Source organism: Sarcophilus harrisii, chromosome 3 (genome assembly GCF_902635505.1).
Source record: "Sarcophilus harrisii chromosome 3, mSarHar1.11, whole genome shotgun sequence".
In the NCBI taxonomy this organism is placed as follows: domain Eukaryota; kingdom Metazoa; phylum Chordata; class Mammalia; order Dasyuromorphia; family Dasyuridae; genus Sarcophilus; species Sarcophilus harrisii.
Window position 1 is genome coordinate 542,548,283 of NC_045428.1, and position 23,057 is coordinate 542,571,339.

The 23,057-nt window shown below is 45.3% G+C and overlaps 1 protein-coding gene across 2 annotated transcripts in view; it reads right to left on the bottom strand.

The window, feature by feature from the left end:
• Nucleotides 1-23,057, bottom strand: part of EPHA10 (EPH receptor A10) — a 45,400-nt gene continuing 22,343 nt past the window's right edge. For both annotated transcript variants that reach the window (XM_031962178.1, XM_031962179.1), the window contains 12 exons: nucleotides 19,719-19,852; nucleotides 17,616-17,787; nucleotides 17,330-17,438; nucleotides 11,796-11,854; nucleotides 11,482-11,607; nucleotides 8,215-8,400; nucleotides 7,478-7,539; nucleotides 6,755-6,958; nucleotides 6,306-6,455; nucleotides 5,484-5,743; nucleotides 5,049-5,153; nucleotides 1-4,647 (listed from right to left, as the gene is read on the bottom strand). In XM_031962178.1, coding sequence (XP_031818038.1) covers nucleotides 4,533-4,647; nucleotides 5,049-5,153; nucleotides 5,484-5,743; nucleotides 6,306-6,455; nucleotides 6,755-6,958; nucleotides 7,478-7,539; nucleotides 8,215-8,400; nucleotides 11,482-11,607; nucleotides 11,796-11,854; nucleotides 17,330-17,438; nucleotides 17,616-17,787; nucleotides 19,719-19,852 — 1,682 coding nt within the window. In that variant the 3' untranslated portion in view covers nucleotides 1-4,532. The remainder of the gene's footprint in view (nucleotides 4,648-5,048; nucleotides 5,154-5,483; nucleotides 5,744-6,305; nucleotides 6,456-6,754; nucleotides 6,959-7,477; nucleotides 7,540-8,214; nucleotides 8,401-11,481; nucleotides 11,608-11,795; nucleotides 11,855-17,329; nucleotides 17,439-17,615; nucleotides 17,788-19,718; nucleotides 19,853-23,057) is intronic.

A 23,057-nucleotide genomic window follows, 5' to 3' on the forward strand; every position in this document is an offset into this window, starting at 1 on the left:
TCCAGGCCTAGTGTTCTATCCATTGAGCTACCCAGTTTCCTGTCAAAATCAGACCACCTCGCTTCAGACACATGAGCTGACATTTACTAGTTGTGTGAGCTTGGGTGAATCTGCTCCCCTCCCGGGACTCAATTTCTTCAGTTGCGAAATAAAAGTAATAATAGTTTGCTCTTTGATAGTACTTAAAAGAATTATTCTCAATTTTACAAATGAGGAAACTGAGGCCTAGAGAGATTTTAGTGCCTTGCCAATGGTCACATGACTAATCAGTGTTGGAACCAAGTTCCTTCAGACCCCAAGTCCAAATCCCTTTCCACTCTTATCAATTAATAATTAATGCCTTCATTGATCACATTTGCACAGCCTGCCTATTATTTCATTGGATTATTGTATATTTTAAAGTATTATCAGGAGTATTTCTTTTAATATTAACTAGTTACAACCCCATTTTCTATTTGGCACAGGTTTATACAAGGCAGAGACTTGTTGTCTGCTCCTCCTCCCAAATTCTTCTTGCTCTCCTCATAAAATGGATCTTTTACGCTCCCAACTAAACCCCAGCTCTTTCACACCAGGATTCTCCTAGTAATGCTGTGAATCATGTAGCTCCATGATCTCTGATGAAATCCCAACCACAGGTAACCCAAAAGGTGTTGGAAAGATTCATGATAGGTGTAAACATCTTGAAACATGAGGGCTTATACATGTATAAGAAGAGCCTTATGAGACATTAAGGCTAGGAGGTATCTAGGCGTGGGGAAGGGAGGGCCCAAGTTAGTTGAAGGCTGCCTCTGAAGTCTACTGTCCAAGTCACTCTGAACCAAATCATCTTGCCTTTCAGCCTTCCATGGGGCTTTGAAAGCCTACACGGTTCTGACAAATCAGTGGAGGGAATGTCCCATAATTTTGAAGTCACAGACTCAAACCAAAAGCACCTATGCTGTGGGATTAGCAAGCAAAGTGGTGTAGCTATGTAGCAAGAGTGAAGGGATGATTAGCAGAGGGACAGTGGCAATGCTATGGGAGGAAGGACTAACAGGGACGGTGATAGCGTCTGAGAAATCATGAAAGACCCAGAGAAAGGCCTCCAACAGGCAGAGGATTTATAGGAGGATCAGGAGGCCAGCATCAGGACCTGCAGCCCTCAAGTTAGCAAAGGGACTGGTGCTTAGCAGAGCCTCTGGGACATTGTGCCCTTAATAAATGTTTTCTGATACATCCTTGACACCAGGATCAAATAAATGCGGTATTTTCTCCTACTTTCTGCTCCATTAAGACAAGATCCCGGATCTCTGACCTCTGCACTTGATGCTAGAGATGGGAGATGCTTTCCTAGCTGATTCCTTCTTTACCCATAGTCCCAACCAACAAGAATGGTGTAGCTTGGGAGGGAATCCTCTCATGGAAAGGGGTCCCTTTCACTCTCCAGAAATCTTGATCCATCTTATGTTTTGAATGAAATGGGGAAGAATTGCCTGGTAGCTTTCATTGACTATGTGAGGAGTGTCTGATTCTGATTTACTATAGAGTAAATAGTACAGATACAGAAAACCTTCTGTTCTTTGATAGTTTCTGCTCCAGGAAAACAGGCCCCTCCATCTCTATATTCTCCAAATCAGCCATCAAGTTTAAATATGGCCTGAGGAGAGGAAAAGGCAGCAGTCAAGAATCAGGAGAAGGGAGGATTATCCATGTTTGGTCTTTGCACCTTTGGCCTTTGCACACATAGCTAACTCACTCTCATGAGTTCTGCAAAGGCTCAAAAATTACCAAAAAAAATGCCTAGATTTAGGGGAAGGCTCCTAGGGGAAAAGCTTTTGCCCCTTCTCTATCTAAAAGCTCCACAAGAAGCCCCTAATTGGTCAAAGCCCCACTTCAGCTGTTCTTTGCACATAGAAAGTGCTTAGTGGATTGAATCATGTAGAATTCCTCATCATCTCAACCCACCTCTCTGATCATTGCCCTTAAGGATCAAAGATCTTAAATGATGCCTCCAGTCCCTTTAAAAAAAATACAATAATAAAAATTCTGACCGTGGCTGGGTGTATCCTGGGCCAGACCTCCTGCCCCCATCATCTTCCATAGCTGACCACAACAGGGACTCCCCTTTATTTCACAGTCCAGGTGTCCATATGTCTTTATTATTGCATGTAGCAGACAGGACCCCATAAATACAAAACATCTCCAAAATTAACCAAAGAAATCAAATCACAAAGAACTTCCCCACCCCATCACGCCCCACCCCTTCCGCCCCATTGGCTTACACTGGTGAAATTAACAACTTTCATATAAAAATAGATCTGTATAGAATGGGGGGGTGTATACCATGTACAACTGGGGGTATCATCACAGAGTCTCCGAGTTGGGGAGGGGATTCCAGGGGGACAAAGAGCATTTCCTACTCCCATTTCTTGCACGAGAATATCCTTTATAGAACTCTTCCCCAAATCCAATTCCAGCATCCCCAACCCCCAAGTCCATTCCACCTTGGGACAGCTCTGATTGTCAGGAAGTTAGCTTCTGCCCCGCTCCTAACCCTGTTCTATGAAGCTGGGAGTGGGAGAAGACCCCACTCAATTCCTCTTCCCTGGGACAGTTCTTCAGATATGTTAACACAGACCATCAACCCCATCAAATCTTCTCTCAAGTTCTTTCAGCCCACCCTTAGATGTCACAAGCTACAGTCCAAAAGGTAGATGGAACCCAGATCTCACTCCTAGGCACCCGTAAATAGCTCCTATCCACAGAAAAGTCAGGGATATTTAGCCTTGGAGAAATGATGTGACTGGGAGGGGGTGGGTATGGAGCACTTTTTCTCTTGATGTAGACCCTTACTCCCAGCTCTGGGCTCCAAACTACTGACTGATTTTCAAATCTGTTGGTCTGTATTTGGACCAGTCAGGACTAGCTGTCCCCCTTGCCAGCCTCCTGGCATTCTTCCCAGGCCACCTCACTTCCCCCCTCCCCAGCCTACTCCACTCATACCAGGCTTTGGATTGCATCTCACCTGTAACTCCCAAGCTGCCAAGATCACTCCCATCCAAGTGCCCTCCCTCCTGGCTCGCTCTATACCTGTCCTTCAAGGTCTGGCTCAGCTCCTACTTATTCTAAGAGGACTTCCCAGACTTTGGGTCACTCTATCAGAGGACAGTTAAAGTCACAGAAGAAATGGGGAAAGTCCTAAGGGTCAAAAAACCTTGTTTCTGGTCCCAGCTATTCTACCGACTCGGCAACTTGGAGCAAGCTGCTTTCCCTCTCCGGGACTCACTTTCTCCGTACATAAAATGGGAAAGTTGGACTAGGTTACCTGCGCTCACTTCTAGGTCTGACATTCTCTGATTCTCTTCCCATACTCCCTGGAGTCTGGAGAATAGGGTTTTTATGTGCAGAGAACAAGTTCTTACCTGGGCCAGGTACAGGGGGGAAAAGGCAAAACTCTTGCTAGTTTATAAAGTTTAAAAATGAGAACCCTGTTTGTCTCCCTCCTCCCCCCCAGGTTGGCAGCAGGAGTGTGGCAGATTCGGGGTGAATTACTCCGAGGGTAGGTCCTCTCTCACTCCAGGGTGAAAAGGAACTGGCAGCAACAAAGATGGACACTGGACTTGTTGAAGAACTTCCAAGGAGGCAGTGATATCTTTAAACAAGACAGATTCAAGTTGGTCTGGGAGTCAGGGGGATGGAGATGGTGGGAGTAGATGAAATGGCCTTGGGTGGTAGTTCTGACAAGACCCCAGGAGGAAGAGATGAACAGAAGACAGACAGAGAAGTGTCTCTATAAGCACCTGAGATTGGGGACCCTAAGACCAACCCTCAGGTTAGCTAGCTAGATCCCAAGGTTTTGGGGGCTGCTTACCAGTGCCCACCTGGTCTCCTCTCACGTTTCCAGTGTAGGTTTTGGGAGAGCAGGGGGTTAGGGTGGGGAAGGGCACCTGGGAAGGTCCCTGTCTGGCCCATACTACCAGGACTGGGTAGGACCAGAGAAGCAGATGTCCCTTCCAAAGCTTCAGCTACCTACCTCCTCAGTCCCTTGAGTCCAGCCCCAAAGAGGGACCAAATCCCATGTGTGTGGAAGAGAAAAGCGAATGGGTTGGGGGAAAAGAATTGAGAATACTCCATATGTACTTCCCAGAGCCCCTCATCTTTTCTTATAGGCCAGAGGGTCCCACAGGTTTGGGAATAAAGACATTTGTGGAGATTAAGGGAAGGGGAGCTGGGAGTTAGGGGGCAGGAAGCTGCTAAGGGAACAGAGCAGGCCGGGACTGAGAAGTAGGAGAGTCACTGGCCCTCTTCCCCCCACACCTGTTCTGCTCCTTCAGGCAGGCTCTGTACCCTGGGATCCACAGGGCCACAGGCTTAGAGTCCGGTGGCTTGAGGTCAGACAAGCTATCAGAAGCCCAAGGAGGCCACCGATCTCCGGGCTGTGTGTGATCTCCAGGTCACCTGGAGCCCAGCCAGAGGACAGGCTGAGAGGGGACGCGGGCAGCGCAAAGCAGCCGGTGTCCCTGGGCCATGAGAGAAAGGGGGAATCCGGCTCACACCTGAACCCCTTGGCCCTGAAGTTCAATGACTCGTGCCCGAAGCATTCGAATGCCACTCAGGAGGATATCTCGATGTGCTCGAGGGAAGATACCCAGACTGAATAAGTCACTGCGGATAAAAGAGAGCCAGGGTCTGTTCTGGGGGGAGATCCTCTATCATTCCTACCCTCTCCTCTTTCAGAACTCTCCTCCCTTCCCTCCCCATTCCCAGCTCCTTCCTCCCCAGGCAGGGTACCATGCTGCCCTTGGGCCCTCTTCCCTCCTTGCCAAGTCTGGTTCCTAGGTCAGGGATAGGACCCACCTAGAAGTATGGAGTACAGATGAGAGAGGGTCTCAGATGCTATCCCTACAACTCTTAAACTTCTTAAGTCAAGCTTAAGATGGTCAAGCTGTCACCACTGAACTAGGGAGCCCCTAAGCGCCCAGAGCTCAAGCTGCCATCTTCCCCAGGTCAATTCCCAAGGATCCCCAAGGATCTCAACCTCCTTTCTCCTATTTCCCAGGACTCACTCAAGATTCATCATGGCCACAGCCTCTAGGCAGTCATAACCAGCAGCAGCAAATCTATCCTTGTACTGGTCCAGGTTCAGGGCCTCCAGCCACTCATCCACAGAACTGAAGGAAGGAAAAGGATGAAAAGTGCAGTCGTACCGGGAGTCAGTGGGCCAGGGGACCAGAGGAGACAATGAGAGGGAAGTAGGAGAGCCATCTGGAATAAACGGGGTAGCAAGAAGCTTGGTACAGGTGAAAACACCATGGCTACACCTGGTATTAGTGATCGTATCAGGGATGAACTTGAGACAGATTGGGGGATGGCACCTTGGAGGGGATCACATTAGTGGTAGTTCTGGGGGCATCAGGCCCCCCAGGGCCGCAGGATCGGGAACGTGACTGGCAGGAGGTGGGACCTGTCTGATATAGTTAAGGGAGATTTGGGGGACATACCTGGGACAGGTGAGAGTGAGGATGTCAGGGACATATCTAGGACAGGTGAGGTTGTCTGGGACATATCTGGGGCAGGTGAGGGTGGCGCTTGGAGGAGTCTCTGGAGCTTCTGCCATTTTGCACAGGATATTATGGATCTGTGTGAACCTGGGTCTCTCCCTGGGGTCCTTCCTCCAACAATGGAGCATGAGCTGGTGCAGCGAAGAGGGGCAGCTCCGAGGAGCTGGGAGCCGGAAGCCATCCTCAATGGCCTTGATCACCTGGACCCACAGTGATGGATGATCATGGCCGTTTGTGAGAGAGGAAGACAGAAAAAGAGAAGGAAGAAAATCAAGTCCCTATTCCTCCCCTACCTAGCAGACTCAGCCCTGGTACTTGGGAGGGGATGGGGGGGGGCGCAGAGTCCCAGGGCAGGGGCCAGAGGATTCCCCCAAGGGGAGGAGAGGGCTCAGGGCAGAGACCAGGGGATCCCAGAGTGGGGAGCAGAGGGCTCAGGGCAGGGACCAGGGGATCCCAGAGTGGGGAGCAGAGGGCTCAGGGCAGGGACCAGAGGATTCTCCCAGGGGGAGCAAAGGGCTCAGGGCAGGGACCAGAGGATTCTCCCAGGGGGAGCAGAGGGGCTCGGGGCAGGGACCAGGGGATCCCAGAGTGGGGAGCAGAAGGCTCAGGGCAGAGACCAGGGGATCCCAGAGTGGGGAGCAGAGGGCTCAGGGCAGGGACCAGAGGGTCTCAAAGCAGAATGTTACTGGGAAGGGGAAACTGCCTGAGCTGCTGAATTTTCATGCTCCCCCCAACCCTAATCTTGGACCAGGGACCACTCACATCCTGGCTGGACATGTCCCAGTACGGCCGCTCTCCAAACGCCATCACCTCCCACATGAGGATCCCAAAGCTCCACACATCACTGGATGAAGTAAACTGGCCCAACTGGACGGTCTCGGGGGCAGCCCACAGAACCGGGCTCCGGCCACTCTGCAGGACCAGGCATAGAGACTCAATCGAAGGCCGGGACACTGTGCCCCCCACCCCAGCCAAGGTTTCTCCACCCTTATAATCCCCTTGCCTTTACCAAACTGAAATCCTCTGTCCCAAACACACTCCGTCCTTCTCCCTAGTGAGATTAATCGTGACTGACACCTCTTCCTTTCCTATTCCCCCACCCCGGGAAATCCATACCTTCTGCCGATTCCCACGCTGAGCCAAGCAGAAAGCCCCCCCAGCTAGGCTCATGCGCGGGGGTACAGGTAGGGAGAGGAGAGAGATTGCCTCACCAAGGTAGTGTAGACAGCTTCAGCCTGGTCCTGCGGGCCCTGCCCAAAGCCCGAGATCTTGCAGTCCAGGCTGCTGCTGACCAGGACGTGCCGCGCAGCCAGGCCGCGGTGGACGTAGCCCATCTCTGACAGGTATCGCATCCCCGATGCCACCCCCGGCAGCAGCCCCAGCAGCTGGCTCACGGTCAGCTGCCCATCGTACCTCTGGGGAAGCAGGAGAGGAGGGGCTGTGGAAACCCTCCCCTGCCCCTGATCTGAACACATCTCCTTTCTTTGTAGACTTCTTGGATCCCTCCCTCCCCTCTCCCAGCCCAAGTCACTGTTATCCGGGGGAACAGCCTTCCTGGCTTTCACCTTCCCATCAGTACCCAGGGAGCATATAGACCAACAGGGTCGGTGCAAAACTCCGTAAAACCCAGGGCCAGACACCCATGGTAACACTGCTCATAACCACAGCCATGGCCACAGTGATCATCATTTTCATAGAATATTTAGATTCAAAGAGCACTTTCCTCATAGAAAAGTAGGGATGTATAATTTTATTCTCATTTTACAGGTGAGGAAACAGTCAGAACTGACTTGTGTGGCTAAGAAGTGGCAGGCTGGCACATCATGGATCTAGCAGAGCAGACCTGGGGCCGGAACCTCAGAACCACAGAACCTTTCTCCTGGGCTCTGGTCCTCCCAAGCCCCGCAGCTTTGAAGGGAGGGTGAAGTACTCACCCTGAGGAAGTCATCCAGGGCCCCGTTGCCCATGTACTCGGTGACAATCATCATGGTGAGACCTAGAGCCAGGGAAAGCAGGCAGAAGCCTGTGCTTAGTCAGTGTGTGTTCACATGGCTTCCCTCCCCTAGCTTCTGGTTCAGGGATGGGGGGCCCGTCCCCGGCATCGGACCCCAGCAAGCACAGGAAAAAAGAAGGAAGACTTGGGGAGCCTATCGGAAAAGAAAGGGGGAATGAGCCCAGGAGCTCTGCAAGCCTGCCAATGTGGGATGGGTGTGGAGAGAACTTTGCCCAGGGGATCCCAGGCTTTTAGAAAAGAAAGCGTGATCACCACACGTATGGACTTAGGATTTTGAATTGGAAGAGATTATTAGAGGCCCTCAAATCTAATCACCTCATTTTACAGAGGAGGAAAATAATCCAGAGAAGGATGGCACTTAGCCAAGGTCACATGGAGAGTTAATGACAGAGTGGGATCCAAATCCAACTCTTTGGGTTTCAAAACACTAGAAAATTTAAAATCACATTTTTGGTGGGTGGAATGATTGCGGAAGTAAATCATCTAAATAAGGAAAGGAGCAGTTGGAAGGCCTGAGGCCTGGGGGAGCTGGAATGGGTGAAGAAAGACTGAGTAGAGGAGGATTCCTTTTTCAGATGATGGGTTCTGGACTTCAGTCCATAGGAAGAACCAGTGAGATGGGTCAGGAGGTACCGAAGGGCAGGAAGTGCGACTTGCCTCGGGTGACAACTCCTTCCAGCCGGACAATATTGGAGTGGTCAAACTGACCCAAAGCCCAGGCTGCTGCCAGGAAACGGAGCTTCTGCTTTTCTGAAGCGCCATCCCGGAGAGTATGGACAGCCACCAGAAGCTCCCTCCCACCCGGCAGCCTCAGGCAGCCACTGCACAGGTCTCCAAACTGACCTGCGGGGAATGGCACAGCTCAGGAGCCAGCATCCAAGGGCCAGAGGGGAAGGGACAGGCTCCTCTCTGGCCCCCTTCTCCTCCCCCACCCTGCTTCATCTCCCCCTCCTCACCCTAAACCCCCAGCAGAACAGCGGAGCCCACAGCTGGGCAAGCAGCAGGGAAAAGTCACTATGATAAACACAAGCATCAGATGGTTTCCCATTTCTAAAACAAAGAAGCCCTGTCGAGTAAATAGCACAACGCCATAGGCTAGGCTCTCAGATCCCGAAAACTAAGGGACTTCCCTCTAGTCCATCCCTGATGAATAGGAATTTCTTCTAAAATAAACCCATTTTATAGGTCAGGAAATGAGCCTCTGAGGCTTGCCCACAGTCATTTAGCTATTAGAAGCGTCAGGTGGTCTGAGGGTAGGGGCAAAGCTAATCATTTTTGTTTGTGGGGCAGGGGAGAAAGCAGAGCTGGGGTGGGGTGACGGGGACAGGGCTGTGATTTATCCCCAAAGAAGGGGAGAAAGTGCATCTCAGAGCACTGCAAAGCTTCTTTTCTGCTGAACGATTGATGGACACAAGGGAGATGGTTGGGAACTAGATGGTGAAGGAACCCCAACTCTAAAGTTTCATCTCCATGAGACTAAACTGCGTTTCTCTTAATTACAGCTCCATCCTCTGGCTGAGAGTAAGGCAATAATTCCCACCCTTCCTCTTCTTCTTTCCACTTTGCCTTCCCCCTTTCTCCCTCTTTCATTCTCTTCCCTCCTCTTTCCCTCTTTTCCCTTTGTCTCTCTCTGTCTCTTTCTCTGTCTCTCTGTCTCCATCTCCGTCTCTCTTTTTCTTTCTCTCTCTCTCTGGCTCTGTCTCTCTCTGTCTCTGTTTCTCTCTATGTCTCTCTTCCACCCTCCCTCTCTCTCCCTCTTCCTTTTTCTTCTCCCCCCTTTCTTCCCCCTCCTTCTCTTCTTCCTTCTTTCTCTGTTTCTGTCTCTTTCTCCCTCTCCCTCTTCTCCCCTTTCTGTCTCTATCTGGCTTTGGCTCTGGCTCTTCCTCTTTCTCTGTCTGTATGTTTTCCTCCCCCTTTCTTCCTCATTTTCTCTCCTTTTCTCCCTGTCTCTCTGTCTCAGTGTCTCTCTCTGTATGTCTGTTTCTTTGCCCTCCACTATCCTTTCTCTCATATTGTGGAGATGGAAAGAGTTGTGGGACGTAATATAGTGAAACAATCTTTGCCCTCAAGGAGCTTATATTCTATTGGAGGAGACAACATATACACAGATAAGTATAAATACATTTGGTATATATATACAGACACACAGTTTTGTCCTACTTTCCATGATCCCATTTGGAATTTTCTTGCAAAGGTCCTGGAATGATTTGCCATTTCTCCTCTAGTTCATTTTACAGATGAGGAAATGGAGGCAAATAGATGCCCAGGATCACATAGCTATTAAGTGTCTGAGGCTGGATTTGAATTTAGGAAGATGAGTTCTATTCATCTAGCTGCCCCCTCCCCCCTCCCACACACATATACACACTTGGTTTTTTTGGATCCAACCTATGATTCATCTGTAATGGGAACCTCTAGTGAGGACATTCTCTTTATGCAGATTTGTGTTCTGCAATTTGGTGTTTTAGAGAATTACTTCAGGACACTGAAAAGTTAAGTTGCTTGGCCAAGGTCACACAGCCAGTATGTACAAGAGGTTAGACTTGAGGATGCTCTAGTCACCTTTACAAAATAAATACAAGGTAATCAATAATACAAAGTAAATTGTTGTTTGATAAGTTACAAAATAAATGAGGATGAGGTACTAGCAATTGGGGTGGGGGTGAGCTGATAGAAAAAAAATCTCATTTAGGAGATGGCACTTGAGCTAAACTTTAAAGTAAGGATTGTAAGAATTAGAGGTGAGAAGGAAGTGCATTCCAGGCATGGGGGACAGCTGGCGCAAAGGTGTACAGATGGGAAATGGAATGATACGTGCTTCCTCAAACTAGGTAAAAGCTGTGTTCTTTGGCCACACATACAATGAAGAAAGGAAGAATTGGGGGAGAGATGCACAAGCCTCTTCTCTAGTACTTGGTGTATAAGGACTTATTGAGTAAAACTGTATGTCTTATTCTCCTAATAAACAATAAACTCCCTTATGGTAGGAAGCGTGTATTAGCTAAATGTCATATTTCCCACAAATCTTAGCACTGTGTTCTGAACACAGGGCATGCATTTGTTGTAGCAAATGCATGATATGATGAATGTTAAGTGCTTTGTAACCAATAATATTATGTAAATACTAAATCATGATAAGCATCTGATTTTAAACTACCTTATTAGAATTCACTTCAATACAATTCAATTGTGTTCAATCCAACCAATTTATTAAACACCAAAAAAATGAAATTCAACAGTGCATAATTATAATAACTAAGCTAGGGTTCTAAAGGGAAATAACAAAGAATTCTTGCAGAAGTGGAGGACTATAGATGTGGAACAAGCTCAGACTTGGTTGCTATGTTGACTAATTTATTGCTTTTTTCCATTTTTTTGTTACTATAAGAATTGCATCTCTGGGTGAGATATTAAGGAGAAGTATAATGGGAAATGAAAAGGATATAAGGACCAAAACAATTTTCCCCCTAAGGCAATAGGGGTCCAGGGTCACATAGCTAGGAAGTGTTAAAGTGTCTGAGATCAAACTTGAACTCGGTCCTCCTGACTTCAGAACTGGTGCTCTGTCCACTGCGCCATCTCGCTGCCCCCAAAATGATTATTATTTTTTAAACAATTTGTTGAGTTGAATAGATAATTGAGAGCTGCAGTTCTGAGAGGGCTAGACCAAGCACCAAGAATGACCAGAAGTAGGCAGTAGGGCGCCAGGGACAGACATACTTTCTCTCAGGAAAGGATTCTGGATCTAGCTTTGGTCACCTGGCTGGCCTGGAGAAGATATCTCCTGAGTTTCCATGGAAACTCCAAATCAAGTCAACTCTACAGGCTTGCACACGCACATGTATGTGTACGTGTGTGTGTGTGTGTGTGTGTGCGCGTGCGCTAACCCAGGCTGGGCCAGGGCAGCGGGTGAGAGTCACTTACCTGTGCCGATGATGCTGTGGACAGACACACTGGAGCTGTCCAGCTCTTTGGCAAACAGGTGCAAAGCCTGCATGGGATCAGCACAGTTTTCCAGGTCAATATATGTCCGCCTTGTCGGGACTTTAACTGGTGAGGGACACAAAAGACAGATGTACCTTTAGGAGGAGCTCCTGCTCAGGAATAGCATCAGGGCAGGGGATGATGTCTCTGAATCTTCCCCCCCCTGCCCCGGCCCCCTCCACAAGCTCCCTGCCCTCTGCTAGGGATTGGGAAGAAGAGGAGTGCTAGTCATTGGAGGAGAGCCCCAGACTCACAGTGAAAGTAAAGCTCTTCATCATTGCCATCTCCAAGGCCTTTTCCATACCCGCACTGCCTGGGAAAGAGAGTGGGGAGCACTAAGGAGGGGCAGCATCCACCCCCCAGCATTGCCCAAACCCCAGACAGGCTTCTTCCTTACACACATACACACACACACACACACAGTCAGTCACCCTAGACAGAGCCACAATTCCAGAAATCCATATATATTTGCCTGTGAATGAAGATTCAGAATGTCAGGACTGGAACAGACCTTAGAACAAAGGTCTCAAAACTTTTTTTTAATACTGCCCCCCCCCCCAAATCAGTTACAACAACCCCCCAGCATGCATTTATGATTTGCCTACTTGTTTATTTATAAATTATAGATCACAGATTTAGTGCTGGAAGGAACTTTGAAGTTATATGAATCCCATTCATTTAAAATATGGGAAAACTAATAATAATAATATCTAGAATTTATATAGAACTTTAAGGTTTGCAAAGTGAGTTACAGTTATCTCATTTGATCCTCTAAACAACTCTGGAAGGTAGGTGCTATCATTATCCCATTTTACAGATGAGAAAACTGAGGTTGAATATCCAGAATCACACAGGCATTAAATATCTGAAGTTTTACTCAACTCAGGTCTATCCTAACTCCAGGTCCAGTGTTCTAACCCCTATACCACCTAGCTATCTCTAAGGTATATAGAGGCTGAAAATCCTGAGCTCAATAGACACATAATGAATGTTTGACTTGAGAACTGATGCCATAAAAAAATTTCTGAGGGATATTAAGAAAGAAAGGGGACTGAGAATGGACTTTTAGGTAAGATGCCATTTTAATGACAGGTAACTAAAATTGAGTCCGAGAAGGGGGCAGGAAAAGGGGGTTTCAAGGGCAGAATTGACATAATCAGCATTAGTGTAGCTGATGTCCAGTGCTGTGGGATGGGACAATGAGACCTGAGAAAACAGTCCTAGATTTAGCAATGAGGTAAGTGGTATAATCCTGCGCTGGAAAGAGCCTTAGGTAAGGAGTCATCAAGCTTCATCCTAATTAAAGCTCATCCCTACCAGCTCTAGTTCCATTGCTCTGCAGGCCTTTGTGGTTAAACTTCTCAAAAAAGACCTATATCTATAATAGGTGCCTCCACTTTCTTCTCTCTTCTTAACTCACTTCTTAATCCCTTACAATCCAGTTTCTGATCCCATCATTCCACTAAAACTTCCTTTTCCAGTCACTAATGATTTTTTACTGGCCAAATCCAATGGCCTTTTCTGGATCCTCATTCTCCTTGATCTCCTTTGAAACTTTTGATCATTTTTCTCTTCCTGATACTCTCCCCTCTCTATTTACTAGATCCTCATCCATATTCTACTGGATCCTCACCCATATTCCACCTTCTAATCATTAGATGAGCTCCCTTCTCTTCTCCCTCTTTATTATTTCACTTGATGATCTAATCAGCTTCCATGGATTTAATGACCATCTCTATGCTGACAATTTTAAATGCTGATCTCTCTGCTGACCTCCAATCTCACATCTTCAAATGCCTTTCAAACAGCTCAAACTGGATGTCCAGTAGACATCTTAAACTCCATATGTCCACACCAAACTCATCAGCTTTTCACCTAAATCTTCCTTTACTCGTACCTTCCCTGTTACTGTAGAAGACAACACCCTCCTCCCAGCCCCTCAAGTTCATGACTGTCATCCTTGACTCCTTACTATTCTCACAATCCTTTTCCCTATATCCAAGCTAGCTCTATTTCATTTTTTCAATATCTCCTGAATATGCTCCCTTCTCTCCTCTTATCACTGTTACTTTTCTGGGGCAGGTCATTTATTCCCTCACACCTGGATTATTGTAATAGCTTCAGGTGGGTCTGCCTCAAGTCTCTCTCCACTCCAATCCATCCTCCATATAGACACTTAAAGTGATTTTTTATAATTGTAGCTCCAACCATGTCACCCCCCCAACCTCACTCAATAAACTCCAATGGTTTCTTATTGTCTCAAAGAGCAAACACAAAATTCTGTTTCAGTTCAAAACCCTTCACACCCTTCAAAACCCTCATAACATTTCCAGTTTTCTTACACATTTCTTCTTGCCATGTATTCTTAGTTCCAATGACACTGGTCTCATTTCATTTCCATAAAGACACTTTATCTCTTGATTCTGGGCATTTTTCTTCCTTTTCTTCCTTTCTCCCTGCCTCTCCCTCCCTCCCTCTGCCTCTCTGTTTCTCTCTCTGTCTCTCTCTTTCTTTCTTTTCACAGTTGGAGTTAAGTGACTTGCCTGGGGTCATACAGCTAGTAGGTGCCAAGTGTCTGAAGCCAAATTTGAACTCAGTCCTCCTGACTCCAGGGCTAGGGTTCTATCCACTGGGCCCCTTATCTGCCCTTTCTCTGGGCATTTTCATTGGTTCTCCTCCATTTCTGGAATGTTTTTCCTTCTCATCTCTGCCTACTGGCTTCCTTGGTGCCCTTCAAGTTCCAACTAAAATCTCATCTTTTACAGGAAATCTTTCCCAATCTTTCTGAATTCTAGTGACTTCCCTCTAATTTCCTTTTTATTCTGGATGTAGCTTGTTTGTCTACATTTGTTTGTTTATTGTCTCCCACATAAAAACTCCTTGAAGACAGGATCTGTCTTTTGCCTCTTTGTTTGTGCTTGGTATCTAGTTAGCATTTAATAAACATTTATTGACTAAGTCCCTTGGCTTCTCTGGACTTGTGTTTTTAATTCTGTAAAATAAAATGATTGCTCTAGATAGTCTAGAGGTCTCTCCCAGTTCTATGATCCTATATCTCCCCAGAGAGTCGTTTCGGGGAAGTGCTGTGGATACAAGCCAGACTATGGGGGTTTGAGAACAGAGTGAATGATGAGGAAGTGGAAGCTGATACAAGGTAATTCTTGGAGTCTAGAGATGAAGGGCTAGAGATGGCAGCTCAAGGAGTTGAAAAGGATTAAGCTGTTTCAGAAAGGGAGACCCAAGTACATTTATAGACAGTGGAGAAGGCGTCCGCTAAGAAGAGAAGGTTAATGGGAAGATAGGGAGACACCATCATGTGGTAGAAAGGTAAAGTCCCAGTTCAATTCCTTGTGATCTGTGTGACTTGACAAACTACTTCCCTTTTCTTTTCTGTAAAATGAAGTATTGATCAGAAAGGTTGCTTTCAGTTCTGACTTTCTGATTCTCTAACTGGCTGATGGATTTGAAAGGGGGAAGGAGGGGATGGAATCAATAGGACATTATCACCTCTGTCTCTGAGACATAAGGAAAATATGAGAGAACAGGGCAAAAGTTTTGAGTTGGGTATGAAGGTGTCCCAGTGAACACTTCCTAAACTGGAGGAGGAGATAGGATTGGGAGTTAAACAATGAGAAAGAATCTATCTTGACCTTAGTAGCTGCTCAATAAAGTTTCCAAATAGATTTGGAAAATCTTGTGTTGTTCTATCTGTAATTCCTTTATAAGCAGGGGCCTGATCTGTTTAACACTTTACCCAGCCCCCAGTCTAGCCTTTAAAATGCTTCAGGTGATTTCTATATGTGCCTCTCCCCCCCCCTTCCAGCTGTTTCTCTTTTCTGTCTCCATGTTTGCCTTCCTTTCCCGCTTCAAATGATTCCCTGAGCTTCCCTGGCTATGAGACACTCTCCCCATTTGGGGCTGTTTAATCTTGCTCTGATTTGGGAACATTCCCAATTATAGGCTGTTAGGCTGCGGTGTCTGTCTGACTAAGGCAGCCTCTGCTCTCCCCCCCAACCCTGAATGGGGAGGGGGAGACTGGGGAAAGTGGGAAGGGGAGACTGGGGAAAGTGGGAAGGGGAGACTGGGGAAAGTGGGAAGGGGAGCTCAGAATCCGGCCCAGCGACTTTGAAGTTGGCATAATTATCCATTTCAGAGGCTTTCCCGGGCAGCGGCAGCTGTCTCGAGCTTCCCCAGCCTCCAGGAGGAGAATGCTGTTTTCCCCCCCGAACCTTCCACCCCTTGCCGTACATGCATGTGTGCACACAAGCACCGAAACGTATACACACCCAGTGGGAAAAGCCGCAGCAGGCTCTTTGAAGTGCTGCCTTTTCTAGCAGCCCCCTAATCCAAACAGCTTCAGAGAGAAGAGAGAAGCTCCATATCTGGATTGAAGCACTGTCCCCCAGGGTTACAACATCACATACACACTTAGAAGCTCAGCGAAAGCTTTGGACCGTCAGCCTGGCTAACAAGGGTCTCTCTCAATTCATCAGTCAAGTATTTAAGTGCCCGCAGGGTGCCAACCACTGTGCTAGTCCTGGGCGATGGGTAAACAAAATCAAAAAGCAAGTGCTCCCAGGTCTCATGGATAGTACCTTGTATTGAATCTATTCAAGGAAACTGAGCCTCGGCTAATGAAGCTGGGCCCTTCCCTCCCCCCCCCCATCTGTATTCCCCCTCTCCTGGCAATAGCATCCAATAATCTCCCTTTTGATTATAAACCCTCTCCTTTCTTGTGCTAATCCCACCTTCCTTCCACCTCCTTCACGGTTTCGCCCTCCCTAACAGCAGCTTTGTCCAGAAGTCAGGGAGGGAAGGCACAATTGTTATTCTCTTGACAAGATTCCTAATTTTCTGCTATAAACTGCTGCAGGATGTGCATCTGCCCTGATTCCTGCCTTCCCATGTCCTCCTTTCCCATATTCCCATCCTTTAACACACAGAAGAACTGCAGAATGTCAAAACTGGGAGGAAGCATGGAAGCCCTAAGTTCTCACCATAGCCCAGTGAGAAATGACCAGTTCAAGAGGAAGAGCTAAAATGAAAAGCAAAGTATCCTCCCTCTCAGCCTAGGGCTCTTTCCACTGTGGGTTTCTGGCCCCGGAGAGCCTCCCATCACATTTATTTTCAGGATTAGTTCCAAGGCTTGCCCAGGAACCGGGAGCTCATTTCCCTTGGGGACCCATGACCCTCTGAAGCGAATCCTAATCACTATGAGCAGTAGCCCAGGAAGGCTTAGTGCACCCTCCCTGTGCCTGCTGAAGCCTACAGGCTGTTAGCGATTTAAGCAGCCAAATCCCATCCTTCCCAGGGAGTGGAGGCAAGGAGGGGGGGAAGGGATGGATAAATCTATTCTTGCATCCCTGGGTCTGTGTGCTTGCATGTGCAAATCTATGTGAGTATGAACATCACAATTATATGTAAAAGTACATGCTAAGAGGCAGAACGCCCCCCAGGAGTCTTGGGCGCTACCCGTACAAAAAACCTGAGAATGTGCAAGCTGAGAGAGACTCTGAAGCCCACCCCTCTCATTTTACAGATAAGAAAACTGGCCCAGAGAGAGAAGACTTGGAGAGGGACAACACTGGTTAGGAAAGTTGAATCCCCAGTCCAGAGATTTCCCCAGCATTGCATCTCAATTCGGTGTCTCAGTGGGTTTGTTTATGCACATCTGTATTATTGTAGGATACATGGGGCAAAACTGAGTCTACACGCTCCCATTCCAGGGATCAGGCATCAGGAGCCAGGATGGAAGGAAGCATGGGCTTTTAGAATGGGGGCCACTTACCTCTTCCAAATGGCCAGAGAGCTGAGCCCGAAGCCAAGGATGAGCAGGGCAGCTACAGCGACTATGACAGCAACCACCACAGGGTTCTGTTTCCTAGCCCTTGAACCAGCTTTGATGGAAGAAGGAGGATTGGGCAGTGGGTAGGGGGCTGGATGAGGTCATTAGCCCAAAGTAGATCCCAGACCACATTCAGCCCCTCAGAGTCTTGCCCTTCCCCCCCCTCCCTCCCAGACTCTTCTCCCTTGGGGACTCCTTCTTCCCCAACTCCCCCCCCCCCAATATTTACCTTCCACCAGAGTCTCTACTTCTATGCTGGGAGTGAAGTTTCCAACTTCTGGGGAGAGGGAGGGCGAGGCGGCTCGGATCTGGAAAACGTAGAGCGTAGCTGGCTTCAGGTTATTGACGGTGACAGCAGGAGCTCCTGTCCGGACAGTGGCATAAGTCTGTTCCCTCTGGCCCTGGGTGAGGGAGGAAGGGAGCAAGAGTGGCCTGGTGTCCAGGAGATCTGGCTCAGCTTCCCAATAAAATGGCAGATCTTCATCTCCTTAGAAAGAGATGGAGGCTTCTTTGCAGGACTGGGGGATCATGGGGGTCAGGTGTAATCAATGTTTTTTTTTTATTTTCTTTCTTCTTTAATTTAAAGTTTAAGGAGAAAAGGCTCACTTAAAGAGACAGGGGAAAGATATATTTTAAAATGAATGTGTTAGAAATAAAGGCATTAATGATTTTTTTTTAAAGAAAAGGAGGAAGGAAATGATGTTGGAGGAGAACACATCCTGTTAACAAAAGTGGTGGAAGGAAGGCTACAGGGTGCGGGAAAGCTATTCATTTCAGGTCTACACAGGGGGTGGTTGAGGAACTGCAGAGAGAAGGTATTGTTAGCCCGATTTCGGATTAAAGACAAAACACAATTTTCCCTCCCTGCACCTCCCCCCACTCTTTTACACAGATACAACTAAGTCCCTGAATCCAAGGACAAGACTTTCCCCTCATACTTTTTCTTCACACAACACTGTGTTAGGGATAAAGACCCCAAAGGCAAAAGAAATCCCATCCAGAGCCTTAGAACAAAAAGTTGGCCACCAGGGGTGATCTTTTTTGGCCAAAATAACTCCTTATATTTTGTAACTCAAGAAATAACTCACAAATGTTTTCAAGTCCTAGAATCAGAAGTTTCTCCCTCAGTTTTCCACCTTCCCTATGGAATTGTACATGTAGTAGATACTTAATAAAATTCATTTTTATTGAAGGTAAAGTTGTCAAAGGTGAAGAGGGCTTAGACTTCTCCCCCAGGGCAACTAAGACAGTGAGGAAGACATGGAGAAGGGGAGGAGGGGGAGAAAAGTTGATTAGTGAGAAAGCTATTGGATGACACAGGGAGCTAATCATCAGAGAGAATTGCTTGGGTAAGGTGATTGATCAGTCATGACCCATTAAGGTATTTTTCAAGTTAAGTAAAATGGAGAAGGAAGACATTTACCTCCATAATTTCAGGTGATCTTTGTATCACCAATGAATCAGAATCCATCTAGTCTACCTCTATCTCACTTCAGCATCCCCAACAAAAGGCCATCAAGCCTCTGCTTCAAGACTTCAAAGGGTGATTGATGGCACACTACCCTCCTTTAGACAGGTATGATTGTTTAAAAGATTTTCCTTCTACTGAATTGAAATCTGCCTCTCAATTTCCCTGCATTATTTCTCATTCTTCCCTCTGGAGACCAGCAGAAACCTAATGTCTCCTTACATATGTGTATGTATGTATCATACATATATATATATATATATATATATATATATATATATATGACTTTTTAAACATTGCTATTGATTTTATATCACAGTCATTATTTCTGGAAATACTCCTCTGTACTTCCCAAAACTGAACTCTATCCTATAACAATAACAACAAAAATAATACAACAAAATACCGATATAAGGACAATGTATACAACATTTTCCCCTAATAATCCTCTGCTTTTCTACAAAAAGGAAGGAAACCCTGGATATATTTGAAACAGGTGCTCCTATTCTTCTAATCCTCAAGTTTTCTCATCACCAAATTAAATATTACCAGTTCCTTTAAAAGAGATGACATGGTCTTTAATCCTCTCTTTATAATTCAACAAATGTTTATAATAGGTACCTATTATGTACAGCACTCTGTACTAGCCACAGGACATGCAAAGGTGAAAAGGGGCACAGTTCTTCCCTTAGGGAGTACCTAACCTGGTTATCTGCTTCTTCAATCTATGAGAGCCTGACCATGGGATATTAGACTCTTCAGGAACCTTAAATTGGGGAACAGGCATTGTCCCCACCCTGCTCACCCTGTACCCATCCTAAAGAAAGTACCTCAAGAACAAATGGAAGAACAATCTGAACTTACCTTCTCAAAGTACTGAATTTCATATTCAGTGTTGTTGGTTCCTGGAGCCCCTGGGAACCCTGGTTCCTCCCAGGAGAGGGAGACACTCTTGGGTTCCACTCGGTCTGGATGGATCTCAGGCACTCCACTGGATACTGGAAGATGAAGAGGGATATGGGGTATGAGAGTCCCTGGGGAAGGTGTAGGATTGAAGAACAACTGCTAGGGGATGAGCATATGCTGTGTGGGGAGTTCTGAAATGTTGGCAGCTGCTTGTGAGAGAACATGTAGAGTTAGTTGAACCTGGCAGAAACTAAAGAGAATGGCTGAGGGGCCCTCATCTGAAAAGACTGAATAGTAGGTCAGTCTGAATAATCCTTCCTTCTCTGACCCCACACCAAACCCATCTCTACTTATGATGGTGATATCAATCTCAAGCCTTATTCACTGAGTAGTTGAGCTCAGACTAGCCTGAGGACCTAGGAGGGATAAAAAGGACCAGAAATTGGTGGTTCCCTTAATTAAATCAGCATGTAGATGACTAAACATAATGGCAAGTCTAGAATCTGTGGACTTCAGGAAAATCAGTTTCTATGTGAAGGATTCTTAAAAGTTCAAAGAGCTCTGTGATCTCATTGATTTTGAAGTTTCTTGAAATAATGAAAATAAAAACCCAGCCATTCGTGACTATCCTGTATCATTCTTGCCCATATTTAAAATTCTTGACTAGATCCATGACTTTATTTGAGAGTTTTCTCCCACCACTCCAATCCTGAATCTGAGACACTCATACATGTCCTTTCAAAGCTTGACAAACAGGAGCATTTGAAGGACCTCCCTATGCATAAGGAACTGCTCTTCTACCTGGCCTCTCGGCTACAAACAACATACCAATGGTAAATATCTTTGTTGAGCATCATTGTATTATCTATGTATTCCCACTGATTCAAGTAAATCTTATTGATTTGGAATAACGCAAATCAAAGTCAAATCATTCCTGATCATCCTGTGTGATTTTTGCCCACGCAGACCATAGCATATCAGTGAAAACCCTATGAGACAATTACGTATGTCTTGTTTGATATTTTCAGATTGTCTTTGAACAAGGTTTATATGGTTGAGCGTATCTTCTTTGAAATATTAAATGATCTTGATTATATGAATGGGAGACTTTTTATTGTTTAGTCATTATAGTTGTATCCCACTCTCTGTGACCTCATTTTGGGTTTTCTTGGCAAAGATACTGGAGTGATTTGCTATTTCCTTCTCTAGCTCATTTGACAGATGAGGAAACTGAGGCAAACAGAGTTAAGGGATTTGCCCGGAGTCACACAGCTACTGTCTAAGGCCAAATTTGAACTCAGGTCTTCTTGACCTGGTTGATCAGACATCCAGGTCTGATGTTCGATCCACTATATTTATTACCTTGTTGTAAAAGAGTCTATTAGGAAATGTTTTGATCAATTGAGCTGAATGCCTTTTTTTGTAGTCAATAAAAATAAGCACAATTGGATCTCATACCTTCTAATATCTCTCACTTGTGAGACAAAACAATATAGTTCAAAGGCAACTTGTTCTCTAATAATACTTTCATGAAGGATGTTCTCAATTTGTGCTTAGGTGATCCTTGTAAAGATTTTTTTTTTTATAAAAGAGATTGTAGGCTTTATACATGAGTAGATCATATTTTTCTCAGTCATTTTTTTGTGATCAACAAGATTTGTTTTCCCCTGCCTTTGCCATTTCCCCCTTCTTTAGATATCTTGTAAATTGGTTCCTAGATTCTCTTCACAATTGTATCACCTCCAATAATCTAACTTAATCCAATCCAGGTGCTTTTCTGATCTTTGTTCTCTTTCCTGAAGAAAAACTTGTAGTAATGATTTTTGTAAAATTTTCCATTTTTCTTGTTTATTGTTAACTTTCTTTTTCACCCTTGAATGTCTTCGAGATGACTTTACTTAGATATTTTGCTTAGTTGGTTAGTCAGCAAGCTTGTTTTAGTCTGGGTTTACCTTCCACTGCTTCCTTTTGCTTTAAAAGATTAGATAATTCTACAATTGTCTATTATTGCCCCTTTGTAAGATTTTAAAATTAGTTTATTTTAACCTGATATTATCTTTTGCAACTTTCATTCTCTGCCAGGCAAAGCAGTCAAATGTTTTGGGGATACTTTCCATACTCTTTTGGTCTCCATGTTGTAGCAATTAATTTACATTGCCAAATTTATCTGATTAATTTACATTAACTTCTATACTGCTATAGTTATATATAACACATAGTTGGTGTTGAAGTCATGCCTGTTGTCCATTTCCCACTTTTCAGTTTCCATAGCTTGTTTAAATAATTTAGTATTAAATCTTAATTGTATACCACATCCTCTTCTCATTATTATTCCTTCTTCTTGTTTCCTATAAATTTTGATCTTATGTCTAAGTAGTTGATGTTCTGATAGTGCACAGAGAATTGACTAAGGGACAACTTTTACTTCCATAATAAGTCTCATGATATGTCAATTTAGTTTTTGGTGTTTAATATTCTCATGCCTACAAGTTCTTTTATTAAAAAATATTCATGACATAAAGTCATAAGGCTTCTACATAATCTACATGTTTTTGTCATTTCTCATTTCTATCTCCTGAATCATGCTTTCTATTCTCAACTATTTTTACCTTTGTACCCCCATTATTAAGTATCATAGTACGTTACTATTTGGCTTAGAGAATCTTATCAAAATCACCCATAGAACTTATCATTTTATCCTCAACAACTGATAGTACATAAGCTACAGCTGTTTTCATGCTATACCCTCCAAATAATTATCACTAGTACATGCAGTGACATATGTGCTTTGAAATAATATTTCTTATCATGTTGGGGCATGTGATAAAATTATTCCACCAATGCTTTTCTCCGCCTCTCCCAGGGCTACTTGTGAGCCATTCTTCTATTTTCTTTGGTCTAATTTTGTTTATAGTAAGAATGCCAAAATTGGTATACTCCAACTACTCTCACATTATGTCTATTCCTTGGTCATTGAATCTTATATTTAGAAAACCAATAGTCACTTTAAAGATTGTTGGCAATCTCAAATGTGTGTGAATCTTAGGACTCTTTCCCTCAACTCTTCCATCATCATTGCAGAAGGTGAAGATCAAGGTAAAGGGGTGCAACAGGAGCAAGGGACTTTTTTTTTTATTTTTCTGGTTCATAGATTGCCATAGTCAAACAAGTTTCATCATCAGGTTCTTCTTCATGATTAGATAGGCTAGTCCTCAGAAAATAGAATCATTCTTTTTCTAGGAATAAACAGTATTCATTGGTATAATCTTTGTATAAAATACCAAGGTCATTCCCATA